This window comes from Nycticebus coucang, chromosome 14 (genome assembly GCF_027406575.1).
Source record: "Nycticebus coucang isolate mNycCou1 chromosome 14, mNycCou1.pri, whole genome shotgun sequence".
Taxonomy (NCBI): domain Eukaryota; kingdom Metazoa; phylum Chordata; class Mammalia; order Primates; family Lorisidae; genus Nycticebus; species Nycticebus coucang.
Window position 1 is genome coordinate 95,458,303 of NC_069793.1, and position 22,092 is coordinate 95,480,394.

General features: G+C 48.5%; 1 protein-coding gene across 1 annotated transcript in view; it reads left to right on the plus strand.

The window, feature by feature from the left end:
- Positions 1-506: 506 nt before the first annotated feature.
- The window catches only part of VSTM5 (V-set and transmembrane domain containing 5), a 33,256-nt gene continuing 11,670 nt past the window's right edge, over positions 507-22,092 (plus strand). The window contains exon 1 of the mRNA XM_053562842.1: positions 507-803. Coding sequence (XP_053418817.1) covers positions 713-803 — 91 coding nt within the window. The 5' untranslated portion in view covers positions 507-712. The remainder of the gene's footprint in view (positions 804-22,092) is intronic.

The following is a 22,092-nucleotide window of genomic DNA, read 5'->3' on the forward strand; positions in this document are numbered from 1 at the left end:
CAGCTGCTCAGTTTTTGTTGTTGTCATCGTTTTCTTTTTTCCAGCCCCGCCTCTTGCTAGGATTTCTAGAGAGGCGCCTGTGTCTGGGTGGCATCCCCAGCTCTCAGCACCGAGGCCAGCTTCGTTCCACCCTCACGGATGCTCCCTGAGTGACCGCTATGTGCCGGGGCCTGGCAAGTAAGCAGGCAGGGGGAACCTTTCCTGGACGACGGATGGCGGTGGACAGCAGCCCCGTCCCCTCCTCCTCCCTCACGCCCAGGTGTCATTTCACTTTCCTAAAAGCCTTTCCTTTGCTTCTGAGGCCATTAGATGGTGGAATTCGGTCCCCAGGCCACAGGTCGTACTCGCCCTCCTCCCCGCCACCCAGCGTCCAGCTGAATCTTGAATCAACACCGGTCCGCTGGGTGTGAACGGAAGGAGACGCTCGCTCTGTGCCCTTATTTACCTCCGAGCGCGCGCCCTGCCTTCCTGCCCGTATTCAGCTCTCGCTGGCTCGCTGGCTCGCTGGCTCGCTCGCTCTCCGCTTCACTCCTCCGTCTCTCTCTCCTTAGGGGCTGGTTTCACCAGACCGCGACCAGCTCATCCGCATCAGCCCTAGAGAACCCGCAGGAGCCGGAGCAGGAGGCGAGAGCGGCGCGGTGCGGGGCGCACAGCCCGGCCCGCCGCGCCCCGGGGCAGCCCATGTCCAGCCCGGGCCGCCCGGGGCCCGCTCATGAGGCCTCCGCCGAGCCGGAGCAGGAGGACCCGCGGCGTGTCCCTGGGGCTGCTCGCCCTCTGCGTGGCCGCAGCCCGCTGTCTGCAGAGTAAGCTCGGGGCGCGGGGCGGGGGCGCGGGCGGAGGGCGCGGGGACCGGGCTGGCGCCGCCCGGGGCCCGGGGCGCAGCGGGGGCTCCCCCGGCCCAGCGCCCCGGGCCACCTCGGGGCTCCTGCCCCACCCGGCGAACACGGCAGGCAGTTATCGGAGCCGGAAGCCGTCTCGGAGATAACCGGCTCCCGGCCCCGTGGCCGCCTCCTCTGCAACATAATTTCTTTTTCCTGAAATAACCAGACCGCAACCGCCAAGGCGCACTGAGTCCGCCCCTTCTGTGGGCGCCCCTCCACCCTCGGGGATTCCCGGGTCATCCGTGCATTCTGCACGCCTCCCCGCGGTTCAGACAGGCAGCCAGCTCCCGAGGGAAGAGGGTTCTGGGGATGGGGGTTGGGTGTTGGGACCCGAATTCCTCAAGACGATGTGCCCCTTAGCAGATGGCTTTGGGTGGCCGTGTGAGTCTGAATATAAAGGCACAGTCCCACAGACTCCCATGCCACCAGCAGCAGGTCATAATACAGTTCTACTCTCCTTTAATCACGCCCATCATCGTTCCCATCTTACAGATCAGCCAAGTGAGGTTTAGAGAGTGAGCCGAGCAGGGCCACTGGAGGGACATCAAAGCCAGCACTCACTGAGCACTTACCTGTTCACCAGCCCGCAGACTTCACCAGACTTTCACCATTTCATCCTCAGGGCAACCTATGAAATAAGCGTCACTCTTAATTTCTCACTATTCCACTGTGAGAAAAATGGAGACACCAAAAAGTTATGTTCCTTGTATAGGGTGCCCAGCAACTCAATGGTGAAGCCAGGACTCAAACCAAAACATCTAACACTCAACCTTTACCCCTGTCTGCCTAGAACCTGGCATTGCAGGTTGCAAACTTTGGAAACCCAGTAAGACTAGGGCATGTCCTTCTGGCAGTTATAGATCAAGAAATAGCTGGGTGTTCGTCCCTGCAGGTGCGTGGGTGTGTTTGTCATTGCAGTGGCCCTTTCTATTATTTTTCAACCCCCTAGCACAAGGCTTCCAGTCACCATTCTTAGCCTGCATCTGCATGTGCCAGCTGTTTGCCACAGCCTATGATGCCATCATGTCCACCCATTGACTGGACCCTCTCCCTGCAGGAAGCAGGCCACAGTGCTTACTGGGTATACACTGGTTCACAGTTTTGTCCTCAGGAAGCTTAGGGTCTCACGGGAAGAGAGACAAGCAAACAAGATTGCCAGCATTGGAGTGGCTAACGTTAAGAGGCAAGAGGTGCCCCATTCTGAGAGCCCTGGAGGCTTAAAACCCCGACTTGGGAAACCACAGCAAACCTCCCTTAGGAGCCTCACCTACTCAGACCTAACACATGGATAGGAGCAGCCAGGAGAACAGGACAGAGGGAAGGAGGGCGTCCCAGACCGACCACAACATGTGCAAATCCTGGGACAGGTGAGAGTTTGCTGCTATCTGTAGACCGTATCTGTCTCCTGCACAGTTGCACACACTCATTTCAGCTCTGCATCCCTAGCCCTTGTCCAGCGCTAGCCAGGATCTGCACAGTAGAAGGTGTTGAGTGAACGGGTGCCTGCCCACATGAGGCCAGCCCTAATGATGTAGGGTGGGCCTCCTTCCTCTGACCAGCTCCCTCCATTCTCAGACTCTCCAGCCTCTGTCAAAAGTTTCTGTCTGGCCAGGTGTGGTGGCTCATTCCTATAATCCTAGCACTCAGTGAGGCTGAGGCAGGAGGATTGCTTGAGCTCAAGAATGCAAGACCATGGGCGGCGCCTGTGGCTCAGTCGGTAAGGCGCCGGCCCCATATACCAAGGGTGGCGGGTTCAAACCGGCCCTGGCCAAAATGCAAAACAACCAGAAAATAGCCGGGCGTTGTGGCGGGCGCCTGTAGTCCCAGCTACTTGGGAGGCTGAGGCAAGAGAATCGCTTAAGCCCAGGAGTTGGAGGTTACTGTGAGCTGTGTGAGGCCACGGCACTCTACCGAGGGCCATAAAGTGAAACTCTGTCTCTACAAAAAAAAAAAAAAAAAAAAAAAGAATGCAAGACCAGCCTGAGCAAGAGACTTCATCTCTACTAAAAATAGAAAAAAATTAGTCAGGTGGCATGCGCCTATAGTTCCTTGTTGCTTAGAAAGCTGAGGCAAGAAGATTGCTTAAGCCCGGGAGTCTGAGGTTGCTGTGAGCTAAGCTAAGGCCATGGCACTCTAGCCTGGGCAACAGAGCAAGGCTCTGTCTCCAATAAAAAGAAAGAAAGAAGAAGAAGAAGGCTCTGTGCAGACAGGGAGGTCTGTGTTAAAGCGTGCACACAAACACAGACATCCTGTGCTTGAAGTCTTTCCTCTATAAGTGGCACTGTTACAGGCTAAATGTTTGTGTCCCCCCAGGATTTATATATTGAATCTCTAACATCCAGTGTGATAATATTTGGAGGTGAGATCTTTGAGAAGTAATTTAGATGAAGTCATGAAGGTGAGGTCCCTATGATGAGATTAGTCTCCTTATAAGAAGAGAGAGAACAAAGCTCTCACGCCTTCTCTCTTCCTCTGCCATGGGAGGACAGAGCAAGAAAGGAGCTGTTAGCAAGCCAGGATGAGGACCCTCTCCCCAAACTGAATCTGCTGGCACCTTGATCTTGGACTTCCCAGCCTGTCTGTGGTTAAAGCCACACTGCCAAGTACATAGCAATCTACTATAGCGACCTGAGCTGACTAGGGCAAGAACTTACAGGCTTGTCACCTCAGACAGCTGGCAGCCCTCCCCAGCAGGCCAGGATGCAGCACCCTTCTAGAGTCATTATTGCCTTTCCCATTAAATTAGCTCTCCCTACACGTGCCTAGCGCTCTCCCCCTTATTTGGAAGCAGATGATTCAAGGCTATAGTGGTAGGACTGTTTAGTTAAGGGCCTGGGCCCCAGGCAGCTGGCCCCCCTTGTTCCCCTGTCTCTAAGCAACAGCCAGCTCCCCCAAAACACACTTGTGTCTGTGCATCCTTTAGCAGGGTGGGGCCAGGACCTGAGGAACTGGCCCCAATGAGTCACTCATGGCCCGGTCCCCAGGAAAATAGAGGAACAGGGTTGGGACTGAGTCTGAGTCTGAGGAGGGAGTAGACAGACCCGGAGCAGCCACACTCAGAAATGGAGTGTGGGTTCCAGGCTTAGCTGAGGGTGCGGTGCAGGACAAGGGGAAGGAGCCAGCGTAGGAGGAATCCCTTTGAGGCCCCTGGGGAAACTTCTGAATCTTTCACCCCAGATGCGGCCTCTGTGTTTATGGAGCGCCTCCTGTGCTCCCCAGGGCTCTGGGTGCTGGTGCTGGCCCCTGACAAACAGAGACAGACCAGGTGTGATCCCATTCTGCACCGGCCTTTCAGATTTATAGAGAATAGTTTTACATATACACAAATGTGTGCACTGGCAAAAAGTGGGTTTTCAGTGTAGTTTTTTAAAATGTGATCAAGAGCCTGGGCCAGCTAAGCAACAATGACAACTGCAACAGAAAACTAGCTGAGCATTGCGGCAGGCACCTGTAGTCCCAGCTTCTTGGGAGGCTGAGGCAAGAGAATGGCTTAAGCCCAAGAGTTTGAGATTGCTGTGAGCTGCGATGCCACGGCACTCTGCCCAGGGCAACATAGTGAGACTCTGTCTCAAAAAAAAAAAAAGGCTCAGCGCCTGTGGCTCAAGCGGCTAAGGCACCAGTCACATACACCTGAGCTGGCGGGTTCGAATCCAGCTTGGGCCTGCCAAACAACAATTACAGCTGCAACCAAAAAATAGCCAGGCATTGTGGTGGGTGCCTGGAATCCCAGCTGCTTGAGAGGCAGAGGCAGGAGAATCGCCTGAGCCCAGGAGTTGGAGGTTGCTGTGAGCTGTGATGCCACAGCACTCTACCCAGGGTGACAGCTTGAGGCTCCATCTCAAAAAATAAAAATAAAAATGCCATCATGCTGTACTTGATATTCAGCAACTTAGTTTGTACACCACGTTTCAAGCTCTATTCATCTGGATACGGCAGTGCATTCTTTTAGGCTGCTCTACGTATGTCATCATGTAAATATGCGACTTTTTACTTAGCCACACCCACTGATGGGCATTTACGCTTTCAACAGTCCTCTAACACAGGGTGATTTGTGGAGTGCTAGTGACAGACACTGCCTGCACAAGCAGGCTAGTACTCAGAAAATACCTGGAGAACTAAGTTGAAGCAGTGGAGGGTGGGGGGTAGTCAACCAGAAATTTCCTATTCCTGATGTCTGAGGCCTTCCTGAGTAGACATCCTGCTGATGGGGGAGGGGCAGGGGACCCACTTTTCTCCATCATCCTCAGATCCTAAGGACAGCTATATTCTTCATCTGCTGTAAGACTCCCTTTTTTTTTTTTAATTTTCCTTTTAAAACATTTTAATATATCTAAGGTCAGGATGCACGTTAGAAATCAGTGGCTTTGGCTCCACACCTGGTGCACAGTGGTACAGTGCCAGCCACATACACTGAAGTTGGCAGGTTTGAACCCAGCCTGGGCCAGCTAAAACAACAATGACAACTACAACAAAAAACAGCCGGGCATTGTGGCGGGTGCCTGTAGTCCCAGCTACTTGGGAGGCTGAGGCAAGAGAATCACTTAAAGCCCAAGAGTTGGAGGGTGCTGTGATGCTATAGTACTGTACCGAGGGCGACATAGTGATACTCGGAGGGAGGGAGGGAGGAAGGAAGGAAGGGGGAAAGAAAGAAAAGAGAGAGAGAGAGAAAGGAAGGAAGGAATGGGAGGAAAGAGAAAGAAAGAAAGAAAAGAAAAGAAAAGAAAGATGGGTGGCGCCTGTGGCTCAGTGAGTAGGGCGCAGGCCCCATATACCGAGGGTGGCGGGTTGAAACCCAGCCCTGGCTGAACTGCAACCAAAAAATAGCTGGGCGTTGTGGTGGGCGCCTGTAGTCCCAGCTGCTCGGGAGGCTGAGGCAGGAAAATCACGAAAGCCCAAGAGCTGGAGTCCTGTGATATTATGGCACTCTACCAAGGGTGGTAAAGTGAGACTCTGTCTCTACAAAAAAAAAAAAAAGGAAAGAAAAGAAAGAAAGAGAGAGAGAGAGAGAGAGAGAGAGAGAGAGAGAGAGAAGAAAGAAAGAAAGAAAGAAAGAAAGAAAGAAAGAAAGAAAGAAAGAAAGAAAGAAAGAAAGAAAGAAAGAAAGAAAGAAAAGAAAAGAAATCAGTGGCTTAGCTACACTCTCTGTTGGCTGGACTGAAATCGAGTCCTTCCAGAGAGGACGTGTGTTGCTTCTTCTAGTCCCTGGTGGCATCCTACATGGGGAAACAGAAGAAGTGCCCTAGAGAAGGTGAGGTTGAGTCCTGAAAGATGGGGGAAGTGTATACAGCAGGACAGGCCCGAGAAGAGAACTATAGGCACACAGCCGGTGCTCACAAAATAGTGGCACTATTCCTCCAGGAGCCTGACAACGGAAGAGGGAGTGGGTGTTGCCCTAGCATGCACCTGCTGGGACTTAGCCCCTGCTGCCCTCAGAGGCCCCTCTGAGCCTGGAGCCCACAGCCTGTGCACTCAGCATGCTGCTCTCCCTGCACCTGTGTTTCCCTGGGACACAGGCTTGGAGTAAGAAGGTCCTTACTACCCAGCAGGAATGGGAGTGGGGAGGTGGGTTGCCCAGTTTGAAAGCAGAAACTGACTCTTTCCTACGGCCGATTTGCTGGGCTGGGAAAGCACCACTCAGCTCTGTGGACAGAAAGGAAATGCCACACTGGGCAGTGAAGGGAGCACAGGACATTCCTTGTCTGCATGTCCAGCCGGTCAGGGAAGCACGCTGGCCTTTCCCCTCACTGAGATTCACCCTGGGGAGCAGTACGGCCTGTGCCAGGCTGGCCCCAGAGAGGAGCCCTGTGCAGAGAATCCCCAGCTGGCAGCTGGGAAGCCCCTGAGGCACCAGCCATGGTCCCATCCCTGCATGTGAGATCACCCTTCTGAGTGCCCGGGGCAGAGAGTGGATGAGCTTAGTGGCCCTCAACCAAGGCTGCACATTAGAAACAACTGGGAAGCTTGTAAGAATGACAGAGGCCCAAACCGCTTGAATCAGTATCTTTGAGGGCAGGACCCTGGCACTGTCTGTTTTGCTTTTAAGCTCCTCAGGGATTCCAGTGTGTGGTACAGCAGAAAGCTACTGGCCTAGACCGTTTCCAGGTCCTTGCCATTGGTTTGGTCCTGTGGAAACAGCTTCTTGGGTGTATCTCTGAGCTCCCATTCTCAGAGCACCCACAATTGTGTTGTAAAGTCTCACCTATGTTTTATTTGTGGATTTATTTATTTTTTTTAATTTTTATTTCAGATTGATATGAGGGTACAGATGTTTAGGCTACATTGCTTTTAATTCCAAGGTAAAGTTCACGTTGCCATTGAAACCCTCACCCGGGGTGTGCGCTGTACCCCAACATTGTGCACATTAGATGAGAACTTACCCATCACCCTCCCTTCCTGCCTATATACTTGTGTTTTTCCTTCCGTGTGGGCTTTTAGTTGTCTGTGTATTGGTTTCCTATTAGTATTGAGTACATTAGATACTTGTTTCCCATTCTTGTGATTTCTAAGAAGTCTTAGAAATTTACACTATCCAGGTAAATACAAAAGATGTAAAGTCTGCACCTTTTATTGTAGCTGAATAATATTCCATGGTATGCATATACCACAGTTGATCAATCCATTCATGAGTTGATAGGCACTTGGCTTGCTTCCATGTCTGGTGATTGTGAATTGAGCTGCAATAAACATTGTCTCAACAAACCTAAAAGTACTTTTTCCACCATGCTTAGGGTGGGAGAAAAGGCTGTCTTGCTATGAAGTTTGGTTCGGCTCAAGAAGCAGTTCCTGAACACCTATGGTGCTGGGGAGAGGATGCCAGGGTCTGGGATAGGCAGCAGGTCCTGGCATTAGGAGATGGAATAGTTGAGAGGCGAAGTCTGACCCTAAGCAGATTGGATGTCAGATGCCGTGCGGACAAACAGAAAGGCTGTTAGCTGGTTTGGAGTGGGGAGGAGTTAAAGAGGAAGCTCTTGACGGCCAAGTAGGAGGTGATCAGGTGAGCAGGGAGAGAGAAAGTTCTTTGCAGCAGGGCATGTGAGCACTAGCCCCTTTTCTTGTCATGGGCCATAGAAGAGATTTAACCAAAGAATGATTTTGTTTTTCATCTCCCATCAGTTTCCTTGTATTCAGTCTAATGAGTTGTCTGGCAGTTAAGGGAATGGACCTAAGGAAGGTCTTGGGGCAGGTGCTGGAATAATTCCTCCAATAGAACCTTCTAGTACCAGGGGAGGGACACATGGGTCCCTCAGCACCAGGCACTGGCAGAGGAACCTAATGTGAAGCTCCTCTGACTGTCCTTCTGTACTAATGTAAGATCCCTGCCCCAGGTTGTGGGGCCAGATCACATTCCTTTTGGAAGTCAATGCCTAGAAACGGAATACCAGGCCTCCTCTTTCCTCTTCTCATTAACAGGCCTCTTCTCATCAACAGGCCTTTAACTTAGGATGTCAGGGATGGTTGCACCAAAGTTTGCTCCTTTATGTCAGGTAGATGGTCAGCCCCTGCTTGAAAGAGTCATCCCTAATGTCACATACTGCTGTGTACCGGTGATTCAGGCCTAAGCATGCGAGGTGCCAACTGCCCCTTCTAACAGGGAAGATGGCAGTGACTCCTCTAACTCAAGTGCAAGGCAGGCTGGGAGCTGTACTGTGGGAGCCTGGTGGGACCTGGCAGAGGACACCCAAAGAGTAAGCAGAGAGTCGGGAGGAGTGATCTGAGCTGAGACTGAGTAGCTAGAAGCCCAGTGGGAAGGGGCCCCGAGTTTGATCTATCAGGAATTGGCAGTGGGGAGGAGTCCTGGGAGACGGGGATGGGAAAGAAAACTGAGATCAGATTATTGAGATCTCTCAGAGTCAGGGAAGACACAGCCACAAGTGTGGTTCCAGTCAAAGGAAGGAAAGAAAAGGTAGTATTTTCTGACTTTTTTCTAACTGTTCATAACAATTACAAGATAATAATAACTGTGACTGTTTGTTAAGCCCTTACTTCATGCCAGGTGTAATAACAGCTGCTTTCTTTCTTTTTTCTTTTTTCATGGAACTGTAGCAAACGTTTATTATCTTTTTACCAAATTTAAATAATAAACAGGTGCTTTTGATTCATCTTCACAGTAATCCTGCTAAGTCTTCATTTTACAGGTGACAGCTCAGGAAGGCTGAGGGGTTTGCCTATAGACATTCATTCATCAGCATGTGTTTAGGGAAGCCCACAGGGCCAGGCATGTGCTAGGCCCTGGGAGTTCAGTGGAGAACAAGCTCCTGTGTAAACATAGCTGTCAGTTGAGGTAGGAGGGCAAACCATTAATCAAGAGGAATTACAACAGAGATGAATAAATGTATTGCTAGAGAATAACAGGAAATAATGGGAACCCAGAACCAGGGCCCTTAACTTGGTCCTGATGGGCTGGGGAAGGCTTCTTGGAAGAAGTGATTTTTAAACAAAAACCTCAAGGATGGAGAGGAATTGGCCCATTAATTTTTGGTGGGGAATATTTACTCTAACCTGTGGGACTCTAACCCATATTTGTACCTGAATTACCTTTTGATTACTCTATAACCCCCTCCCAGGTGCTTTCAGGAATCCCGTAAAGTCCCCACAAAAGAATTGTTGGGCAGTCACACCACCTCACTTCTTCCTTTGTCTTCCTGTCCAACCACATTTACTGACCCCACCTTTCAATCCTCCAGGCTGGCCACTGGCCCAGGCCTGGCCCTAAGTCATGCATCTCAGCTTTGCAGAGGGCAAACCCCACCAGTTTCCTAACCCCCCGATGTTGTACTGAGGGAAAGCAGTTGACACCGTCATGCTTGGCTGCCTTGGCATCTGATTAGAATCACAGCAGAGACTTTTGCATAGCCCATGGCCTTGGAAAAAGGCCAGCTTTCCAGCAAGGGTGGCTCTTCTTCGTGCCTAGAAAAGGTGTAGGAGAAAGATTCTGGAAGGAATTCCACAGAGAGGAATGTCAGGTTACCCAGTCTGTCGCCACACTTCCACAAAAGACATCACGGGTTTACAAACGCTCATCCCACCAGTTCTCTGCCTGCCAGAGATCCGCATGGAAGAACCAGACTTCTCTACCTAACACTGCAGCTCCCAGTCTCAGATCTACCGCTTCAACCCCTGGTACAACTCCAGCTTCTGCTTGCACACTCCTGGGGATATGGAGCTCACCACCTCAGTAAGAAGCTCTGTACATCTTCAAAGAATTCTCATTATTTATAGCTAATACGTATTGAGCAATCACCAAGTGTTAGAAACTATGATAAGCTCTTTATGTGTAGTGTCTCATTTAAACTTTGTTGCGGGGGGTGGGCACAGCACTATGATACTGTCTTTATTTCAAGGGTAATGCAATAGAGGCTGAAAAAAATTAAGTGATTTACCCCAGGTCAGTCAGTTGTTTCTAGCAGAGCTAAATTTTGAACACAAGTCAGTCTGACTCTAGAGTTCATGAATGCGTCCATTCTGCAAACACTGCCTCAATTCTGTCCTCCAGAACCTGTTGTCTTTCGATCTTTACCCACTGGCCCTTGTTCTGGCTTATTGAGGGTCCAAAGATTTCCTTTCTCCAAGATAAGAAGTCCTGCACCACGGACTGGTCCCCTGCCTGACAGAAGTGGTGGTAGCAGTCTTGTGAAGGAGAGGAAGGGCCTGGCCTACGGGGATCCCGAGAGCAGCCTCAGTGCCTCCTTTGCCCTAAGATCTTACAGAAATATTTCTGCCAGAGTTCTAAGATTAGAATCCCGGGACCACCAACAGCTCACATAGGAACTTGTTAGAAATGCAAACTCTTGAGGCTGACCTTAAACCTACTGAATGAGAACTGGGGATGAGGCCAACAATCTGTATTTTAACAGTCACCCCCAGGTGCTTCTGATGCCACTAAATTCTGATTCTGAGAACCATCAAGTTATAGTATTAGAGAGGGTGGAGGCAGCAAATGGAATAACTCAGCCTGCCTGTTCCTCCTAAGCCCCCAAAGCATCACTAAAAATTAGGACCATCCAGATACAATAAAATTTGAGAGACACCAGAAATAGCCCATTTCTCCCAAATGTCTCCCTGAAAGGGCTGTCACTGGTGTCTCAACCATCCCTCTTTCATACATTCCTTTGGCGTTAGGCCTCACTCCCTGTGACAGTTATAATAAATGGCCTTCAGCGCTGATGACTTAGTGTGGACACATGGGCATCACATGGGAAGTTTTAAACATCGCAGGCCTTGGTCCCCCCCACCCCCTGCCAAATCAGAGATGCTGAATTCATTAGTCCAGGGTGGTGTTTTCGAAAGCTTCTCCAGTCGGTCAATGTTTAATTAAGGTCTGAAAACAACTGGATAGCTGATTCAGTGCTTTGCAATCGGAATACTAGATACTGGAGGGCTGGAGACAGGGGCCGCAGAGGGCAATGCATTTGTTTACTAGTGCTGCCTTGACAAAGTACGACCACTGCGTAGCCTCAGGAATGTATGGTGTCACACTTCGGAAGACCAGAAGGCTGAGATCAAGGTGTGTCAGCAGGGCTGATCCTTCCGAGGACTGAGAGAGACTATTCTAGACTGCGCCCCTGGCTTCGGGTGCTTTCCCGGCAGTCTTTGGCATTCCTTGGCTTACAGACTCATGCCCTGATCTCCCTGCCTTCATCTTCACATGGCATTCTGTGTGCCTGTCTGTCTCTGTGTCCAAATCTCTCCTCTTAGAAGGACACCAGTGCTATCGGATGAGGGCTCACCCCAATGACCTCATTTTAACTTACTATCTTTGTAGTGACCCTATCTCCCAAATAAGGTCGCATTCCAAGTACTAGTTAGTATGCCAACCTATCTTTTGGGGGAGATGCAATTCAAACCATAACAGGTAGGCAAAAAGGGGAAAGGGCAGGCCTCAGAGCGCTGCCTAAACTCCCTCCTCACCTGCACCTGCAGCCCGCACCTGCCTCCAGACATGCCCAGGTGCCTCATCACTCCGTTGCACCACACCCCCAAGCTAGCACAGGTGGACTATGATTTTTTGGGGGGGGGAGGTCCACCTGAAAGAATGCTTATTGTGCGTTACACAGTAAGTCTTCACAACCATGCAAAATAGGCATTGGTATTCTCACTTGACGGATGAAAACACCCACGCAGAGAGGCTGAGTAACGTGTAAGGAACAGGAGACGCCCAAGGGGATTTGTGTTTAGTGGGAAGCAGAGGTATCTGTCGAGGACACAGGAGCTGGGTTCTCCTCCAGGCCTGGAACCAGGATCCCTGCAGTCCGGGGCCCACGTGAGTCCTTCCTCTCCCACCGCCTCCCAGCCTCACCCCCACCCACTCTCTCCGCCACACTGGGTGCCAATCCGGCTCCACCGCTCTCTCAGGACTGGGACCAGGAGCACGCCTGGGCCAATCACAAGCCTGATCCTCTGGAGAGCTAATCTGATTGGCCCAGGTCAGATCAGGTGGTCATACCTGGGCCAATCGCCTGAAGTGGAGAGGTCGAACCCTCCCGGCAGGGCCTCCAATGGGCTGCCACGCACGCTGCTCCCCATGCGCCCTTCCCACAAAACTTGTTGACTGGATGGAGATTGAGTTGACTTCTCAAGGCCTGGAAGCAGGGATTCCTCTGGGTAAGGAATTGGAGGAGGAAGCCGTGCGCCCCCTGATTAGTTCCTGGCTGTCAAGCTTTCTTACCCGTATGGTTTCGCTTGTCTTGGTTTTTAAGAATTGAATCACTGACAGCCAAGCAGCCTAATGACAGATGAGGAGTCTTTGGGCTGCACACCTGCGCTCCCCAGGCAGGGAGGGGAGGGCTCCCCAGCAGGCGTCCTGTCCCCCTCTGTCCTCTGCTCTGGCCGGTGGCCCTGACTCAGTTGCCCTTCGTATGCTCAGTCTGCTGAGTTTCCACTTAGGGGTCAGAGAAGCAGTTTGCCCGTTTGTTTTAGAAATTATATTTTTCATGGGTGTGTTTGCAGCAGCCTGAGGCATACCATAAATTGTCTTCTGATTAATCCCGTGATTTGTCTAGGAGTGGCTGTTGTAGAGCCCCGCTGTGCTAGGTGTCAGGCACACAGCATTCACTATTACTGGTAACACATCCAGTCTGTGAGGGTTCTTGCAGCACACCCAGGCACTCCTCATAATGTCTGTGAGGTGGGTTAGTCATCCTTGTTTCACAGATGAGGAATAGAGGCTCGCTAACTTTGAGCTAACTTGGCCAAAGTCGTGATATTAACAAGGGCAGGTGAGTATTTGAACCCTGTCTCATCTCCTCTGAAGCCCGAGCTTCCCTGGTACAATTCCTTGGGAATCTTTCCACATATGGCCCCCATCTGCCAGAAGTTCCGAAACTGGGCTCTGTGTGCACACAGATGGCTGTGTATGATGCTGGGCAGTTCAGATGGGAGAATCATATATTTCGAATAGGGAAATGGAGGCACACAAGGATCCCAAGGATCACACAAGAGCTGGCTGTAGGGTCCTAATCCCTGATGCTGTGCTCAGCATGGCATAGCCCCAGGTTCTGCACCCCAATCCCCCAGATCCGATGTATTACTATAACCCTATAAAGGGAACTGGCTGCTCAGGAATTCCCATCCATGCTCCAGGCACTCTTCAGGGTTCTGGGATTGCGAGAGAGAATCAAATTGTCAGCTCCTGCCCTCATGGAAGTCACAGTCTAAGGGAGAACTGGTGTTAAATATTCACACAAATATACACTGACAAACTGTGATAGTTACTATAATGGAGAGGTGCTATGAAAACATAAGGGGAGACCTGACCTAGTCTAGGTTGGGATAGGCTTCCCAGAAGAGGTGATGGTTGTGATCTGAAGAATGAATAAAGTTTAATGGGCAAATAAAGGCAGAGGTAGCAGCATGTGTAAAGTCCCTGTGGAAGGGGAGAACATGATGAATCCAAGAGGCTGGAGAAAGGGCAGTGTACTGAGGGCACCAAGGCCTGAGTGCTAGGCAGGGCCAGATCAAACTCTTGGGTTCAAGCAATCCCCTTGCCTCAGCCTCCCAAGTAGCTGGGACTACAGGTGAGCAACCCCATGACCAGCTGTTTTTTTTCTATTTTTAGTAGAGCTGGAGTCTTGCTCTTGCTCAGTCTGTTGTTGAACTCCTGAGCTCAAGGGATCCACTTGCCTTGGCCTCCCAGCATGCTAGGATTACAGGTGTGATAGTTTCTTTCTTTTTTATTTATTTATTCATTTATTTTTTCTTTTTTTAGGTTGTAAGTGGAGGTGACAGTTTCAACACTTAATTGTATCTTGTCACCCTACTGCTTAAAACTCTTGTTTAGCTCCCTATTTTTCTAGAAATAAAGTCAAAACTCTTTCAGTTTACTATACCCTGGTAACAGAGTGAGACTTGAGTCTCAACAACAAAGAATGAAGAAGAAAGATGGGGGCAGAGAGCTCACGTTGAGATGGGGAGAGAATGGGACCTCAAGGGAACAAGATTTTTTTTTTCTTTTTCTTTTTCCTTTTTTTTGGCAAGAGTTTGGAAAAGTGATAGTTTAAATTTCCTACCATCCCCAACCCCAGGTAGACCAGTACTGGTCTGTGGCCTGGTAGGAACCGAGCCACAACATCACTGCCTGAGCTCTACCTCCTGTTCCCCCAACCTCCATTCACAGAAAAATTGTCATCTGTGTAATTGGTCCCTGGTGCCAAAAAATTGTGGACTGCTGGTCTAAACCAACATTATTCAATAGAAATACAATGCAATGCACACATGTGATCCACATATGTATGCTTAAATGTTCTAGTGGTCACATTAAAAATGTAAAAAGAAGCGGGTCGTACATAAGTTGGATGTTTGTAACTCAGGGACTGCCTATGGAATGAAATTTCTAGCTTCCTTCCACTCCAAATAATCTCCTCCCCAAAGACAACCGTAGCTCCTGGTTTTTAGGGTAACCTTCCAGAGATGTTCGATGCATTTATACAGAGAATTGTGTGTCCATCTGTGTATATGTGAATGTGTGTATACACATAGAACTACTTTATTCAAATGGAAGCATTCTCTGCACACTGTTCTTTCTGCATTGTGCTTTTTTCATTATTTTTGAGATCATCTAATATCAACGCATATAGAGCTACCTCATTCTTTTGAATGTTTTTGTAGTATTCCAAAGTATGAATATTGACTGCAAATTTATTTAGCCTGTCCCCTGCCAGTGAACGTGTATATCTCCAATCTTTTGCTGTTATGATTGATTCTAGTACGCTTCATGACAACTCTGATATTATATCTTTGTATCGATGTGGCCCCCTATTACCTGTAGGATAAATTCTTTAAAGTGGAATTTCTGGGTCTAAAGGTATATGCTATTTCAATATTTTTATGTATTTAGTCATATTGCCCTCTAAGCAGGTTACACCCATTTACAATCACACTGTTTTGTGTCAACTTCCACTTACTCCTCATAATGTTATCAAACTTCATCTTTGCCAGTCTGATAATGGCTAAATCATTGAGCTTTCCCAGCCTTGGTTTCTCTGAGCTGTGATAGTCATGTATAACATCTTGTACCTAACAGATGTTACTAATAGAAATGGTGACTATTGCTATTTCGGAGTGATTTTTCTGATTTGGGTACAAATTCTGAAACCTGAGGAAGAGGACCAGCCTGGCAGTCTCCACCTAAACACACATGTACCCCTGTCATTTAGATTTGGCTGACTTCCCAAGGCCAGTAAACAGCAAGTTCAAAGGGGAGCCTCCTCCAGGATGGGGTGAGTTGGTCAGGAGCTGAGAGGAAACTGCCACCTGAGCTAGCAAGAGAGCTAGGTGCCCTGTAAATGGGGCATGTTGTCAACCGTACTGATGTCAGCCATCAGCACCATTCTTCCCAACTAGGCAGGAAAGTTAGTTGGGGCTGCTGTGCTGTCCTGAATACAGCTGTGCTCTCCAGATTCCTGGCTGGCACAGGTTGGGCAAGAACATAGCTATTTTAGTCATGGCTTAAAACTGTGCCATTTCGTCTCCTAGTTGTTCACTCTCAGTACACTTTGGGCTGAGAAAGAAGTCCTGCCCGCACCTCCCACAGCCAGGGTCAGTGTCCCTCAGCTCAGTAGCCTTCCTGATCCCTCCAGTTGGCAACAGTTAGGCGAGCCGTGCGGGTCGTCATTCATTCATTCACACCAGGATATTTTGAGCACGTACAGAGTGGTAGGCCTGGTGCTGAGCCCTGGGGATTTGGAGGTGAACAGGATGGAACTCAGGGCGAAGAGCGCCGTCTAGGGAAGACCTACTGCCCACGCGCACTTCCTGCGGCTTCACTGTCAGGGCGGCCGCCCAGGCGCTCAGTCCTCAGCAGTTTGGCTCTAGTTTGGGGTGGGCCTGGGGCAGGCACGTGATGTGTGTAAATGGTAAGATCGTGAATTCAGCCTGACCCTCCTCAAAGCCCAGTTGGGATCACGTCTGGGCTCTATTTGAACACCTCCTGGGTCCTCACTGACTGATTCCTTGTACCACAGCCACCCTTCCCATCTTACAACCAGGTCCCAAACATGAGGATCCGGCAGATCCCTCCAGGCTCCCTGCGGCCTCCTGGCTCTCTCGGCTGGGGCTGGGCTTCCTTTCCCAGGCTTTTAAAATCTTGTTTTTTATGCCCAGTCTAAATGAGCGTCTTCTCTCATCCCCAACTCCTGCACACTTCCTGGCTTACTATTAGAACAATGAAAAGTACCCAGGAGTTGAATCTCTGCTCAGTCACCTATCGTGACAATGGGCAAATTATATAACCGCAGTGAACCTCTATTCATTCCTACGTAAAATGGAGATAATATCTTCACCAGGCCAGGACCCAGTGAGCTAGCGCCAGGATTGAGGAAGCTGTTGGAAGTGAGGTGCTGGGTGCTGGGTTCAGGGGGTAACGAGAGGTCCCAGCTAAAATGGGGTACATGGGATGCCAAACCCCGGGGATGTATTAGGAGCCAGGGGACTAAGGAAAGCAGGGCTTTGCTTTTGCCTCAGCTTACTGGAAGCTGACTGCCTCTGCACCTGCCCTACTGAGCCCCTTGGGGGCCTCAGAAATAAGCAATCATTTATCTTGGAGCTTTCACTCTGCCCTTCCACATTTCTTTGTTAAGTCTCAGGGTGACGACCCTGGTTTGTTTTCAGCACTGAAGTTCCTGCATCCTGGGAAATCCCTCAGTCTTGGGCAAAGTGGGAGAGATGGTCAGTCGCCGGGAAGCCAGTGACAGACCTGATCAGAAAGGAGAGAGTGGTGGGGCCTGCAGCTCCTGGACAAGCACCTAGTGCTGTGTCCTTTCTCAGTGCCTGGCCTGTGGCTGGGACTTAAATGTGTCATCTCTTCTCGTTCCTGGGAGAGCTCAGGCTCCCCTAAGTTGAGGACTTTCTCCAGTTCTCCCAGCAAGCAGGTCTCACACCATGCGTCTCTGCTACACTTCACTACATCATGAAATAATTTGTTTGTAATGCAGTTCATCACTCCATCAGCCCACTCCAATAGTTTCCTGAACTGAACTCCTGAACCTGGCTAGTTGTGGTGTCTCACCCTATAATTTCAGCACTTTGGGGAGTTGAGAGGGGAGGATTGCTTGAGGCCCGGAGTGCAAGGCTGCAGATCAAGTAAGCTATGATGGTGCATTCCAGCCTGGGCCAGAAAAATGAAACCGTGTCTCAAAACAAAAACAAAAACCCAAACTCCTAAATGCTGGGCTTTATGACTTATATGTAGCTGCTTAAAGGCTTGATAAGGATGACAATGACAGTTTATTTTCTAGCTCTCAGCTGCATCTGATGATTGTTTTTGCTAGATTAGTGGTTTTCTAGTTAAATTAGGTGAAAATGAGTTATCCTGATTATGGTGTAACTCTATGACTCCCTAAACTCAGAGACCATGTTGGTGATATATCTGTTTCATCATTAGTTGTTATTCTTATCCACTCTAACTGTTGTCTGAACAGTATTGATCTTTGTTGTGATTTCAGGAAATATATCCCTCCCTCTTTTTTTTTTTTTTTTTGAGACAGAGCCTCAAGCTGTCACCCTGGGTACAGTGCCGTGGCATCACAGCTCACAGCAACCTCCAACTCCTGGGCTTAAGCGATTCTCTTGCCTCAGCCTCCCAAGTAGCTGGGACTACAGGCACCTGCCACAGTGCCTGGCTATTTTTTGGTTGCAGCCAACATTTGTTTGGCAGGCCCAGGCTGGATTTGAACCTGCCAGCTCAGGTATATGTGGCTGGCACCTTAGCTGCTTGAGCTACAGGCACCACCTCCCCCATCCCCCGTATTTCTTTTTTTTGAGACGTCTCACTTTTTCACCCTGGGTAGAGTGCCATGGTATCATAGCTCACAGCAACCTCAACCCTTGAGCTCAAGAGCTCCTCTTTGAAAGGTTCTGGACCCAAGGATAAAATCATTCCAAAACTTGAGACGAAAGGAAAACGGAGATCCAATTCATGCGATTGAAGTGGCCTTTATTCCACCTGGAGTGCAGGTGGGGTGAGATTCCTGACCAGGGAGCAATCCACACGTGGGCGATGGTGGACAGGGATTTAAAGAGTTAGGGCCGCCAGGATTGGTGGCATTCCTATTTCCTGAGAGGGACATGCGTGTGACCCTGCCTGGGCAGGGCAAGTTTATCTGGGCAGGTACCTTGATTCCATCACTCTTGCCTCAGCCTCCCGAATACCTGAGAGTACAGGCATCACAGGTATCACAATGCCTGGATAGTTTTTCTATTTTTAGTAGAGATCTGGGTCTCACGCTTACTCAGGCTGGTTTCAAATACTTGAGCTCAAGCAATCCTCCTGCCTTGGCCTCCCAGAGTGCTAGGATTACAGGCATGAGCCACTGCACCTAGCCCCCTTTCTTAAATAATCAATTTTTTGAAAACTAAAAAGCACAATTTATGTGATTTATTTGTAAGAATAGGGATAGGTAACCATTCTGATTATTTTTTCCAGCCCATTGCTCAGGAATCAGCTTTACCTGCTAGTACTTTGAGGGTTTCTCTCAGTAGCCTTCCTATTAGCTCCTAGAGGGTCTTACCAGCTCCAAGAAATTACATTTCCAAGAAGCTCTTTGGTTCAGGTTCCAGTGACTTCTGTCCTGCTAAAATCTTCAGTTCTGTGACTTGTTCTATAAGGGAAGATCGCTTTATCTATCCCTATCTATCTGAGAGATGGTTAGAAATTTAGTTCCTCTTTGTTTTCACATAGAATTCAAATGAAGATGCAAAAGTAAACTTTAAACTTTGCTTTAAATTTTGCTGGCCAGATTGCTGGTTAGATCAGGAGTGTTTAAAAATATTTTTTAAATACATTTTTTATTATCTATTCAATAAATCACTGAAAAATTCAAAATTATATAAATGTATAACTTGGAAAATAACATTTTCTTGCCATCCAATCTCTGAGGGGTAATGCCTGCTAACATTTTGCCATATATAACATGTACATACCAGCACTTGGTTACACAAATATAAATGAGATCATATTATGCTGTTTTATAAACTCTATTTTTTTTTTTTTTTTTTAGAGACAGAATCTCACTTTGTCGCCCTTGGTAGAGTACCGTGGAGTCACAGCTCACAGCAACCTCCAGCTCTTGGGCTTAGGTGATTCTCTTGCCTCAGCCTCCTGAGTAGCTGGGACCACAGGTGCCCGCTACAATGCCCAGCTACTTTTTGTTGCTGTTTGGCCAGGACTGGGCTTGAACCCACCACCCTTGGTATGTGGGGCCAGTGCCCTATCCACAGGTGCTGCCTATAAACTTAATTTTTTTTGGCAGTTTTTGGCCGGGACTGGGTTTGAACCCACCACCTCCGGCATATATGGCCAGTGCCCTACTCCTTTGAGCCACAGGCGCCGCCCTAAACTTAATTTTTAACTGAGTAGCATCATAGACTTCTTTTCTTGCCCCTACAAAACTCATGCTTGCTAATGGCTTCCTGGTGTGTATTTTATAATTGAAATCTGATATACTGAGCCAACCTCCTTGAGTAGAACATTTGAACCAGTTTTGAATATTGTCCGAGCCACTAAGTTCTGGAATCATTTTAGTGTAAGGTACAGTGCTGGTTACTCATTCTTTCAACTTTTTAAACAGTTCTCAAGAAGTTTGCCTTAAACCCCCCTGAAACTGTTAATTATCCATTTTTACTATAAAACATTTATTTCTAATTACGTGTTGTAGATTAACAGGAAGAGAAACCTTTGTTCCTAAAACCTAGTTAAATGCTTGGTTAATCTGATTAAGAGGAGGTTTTTCTCAAGTCTTAACAAATTCAAGATGTAAAACAGGTGTGGTGGCTCAGACGTGTAATCCATGTAATCCTAGCACTCTGGGAGGCCAGCGTAGGTGAATTGCCTGAGCTCAGGAGTTGGAGACTGGCCTGAGCAAGAATGAGACCCCATCTCTACTAAAAATAGAAAAATTAGCCAGGCGTGGTGGAGGGCACCTATAGTCCCAGCTACTAAGGAAGCTGAGGCAAGAGAATCTCTTAAGCCCAAGAGTTTGAGGTTGCTGTGAGCTGTGACGCCACGGCACTCTATCTAGAGCAATAGAGTGAGACTTTGTCTTCCCCCCAAAATGTTTAAATCATATCAAGTATCTTTTCTGACCACAATGATATGAAACTAGAAGTCAGTAACAGAAGGAAAATGGGAAAATTCTCAAATATGTGGAAACTAACATACTCCCGAATAACTAATGGGACAAAGAAGCAATGAAAAGGAAAATTTTAAAAAATCTTGAACAAAAATGGAAACACAACATACCAAAATTTATGGGATTCAGGAAAAGCAGTTCTAAGAAGAAGGTCTATATGCCTACATAAGGAAAAGATGTCAAAGAAGCAACCTAAGTTTACTCTTCAGGGAACTAGAAAAAGAAGAACAAACTAAGCCCAAAGTTAGCAGAAGAAAGGAAATCATAAAGATTGCATCAGAAATAAATGAAATAGAGGCTACAAAAGGAATAGAAAAAGTCAGTGAAACTGAGTTGGCTTTTTGATTTTTTTTTTTTTTTTTGTAGAGACAGAGTCTCACTTTATGGCCCTTGGTAGAGTACCGTGGCCTCACACAGCTCACAGCAACCTCCACCACCCGGAGGTTGGTTCTCATCTGGCTTTGACATCAGGGTAATGCTGGTCTGGCACCACCTTAAGAGGTTCTCTTGCTTCAGCCTCCCAACCAGCTGGGACTACAGGCGCCCACCACAACGCCAGCCTATTTTTTGTTGGCCGGGGCTGGGTTTGAACCCACCACCCTTGGTATATGGGGCCGGCGCCCTACTCACTGAGCCACAGGCGCCGCCCATAGGCAAACTTTTAGTAGACTAAAAAAAGAGAGAAAAGATTCAAAATTAGAAATGATAGAGGAGATGACATTACAGTGGGTACGAAAGAATACAAAGAAGTATAATGAGCTGCTTGTGTTAGTCCATTTTGCATTGCTGTAAAGGAAATACCTGATGCTAGCTAATTTATAAAGAAAAGTGGTCTATTTGCCTCATAGTTCTGCAGACCATACAAGAAGCACGGTGCCAGCAGCTGCTTTTAGTAAGGGCTTGAGGGAGCTTTTAATCAAAGCATAAGGGGAAGGGGAAACAGGTGTGTCATATGAAGAGAGGAGCTGGTGTCAGGCTTCTTTAAACAACCAGCTCTCATGTAAACTAATACAGTGAGAACTCACTCATCATTGTGGAGAGGGCAGCCAGCCATTCATGAGGCCTCTGCCCTCATGACCCAAACACCTCCCACTCACCCCACCTCCTACACTGAAGACAGAATTTCAACATGGCTTGACGCTCGCAGCACAGTAGTTATGGTGCCAATCACATGCACCGAGGCTGGTGGGTTCAAGCCCAGCCCTGGCCAGCTAAACAATGACAACTGCAGCAAAAAAAAAAAAAAAAAAAAAATAGCCAGGCGTTGTGGTGGGCGCCTGTAGCCCCAGCTACTTGGGAGGCTGAGGCAAGAGAATCGCTTAAGCCCAAGACCTTGAGGTTGCTGTGAGCTGTGACGCCATGGCACTCTACCAAGGGTGACAGTGAATCTCTGTCTCAAAAAAAAAAAAAAAAGAATTTCAACATGAGATTTAGAGGGGCCAAACATCCAAATTACATCACTACTGTGAACAATTATATGCCAACAAGTTGGATAACATAGGAGAAATAGATTAATTCCTAGAATCATAACTGCCTGCCATGACTGAATCATGAAGAAATAGAAAACATAACAGACCAATAATGAGAAA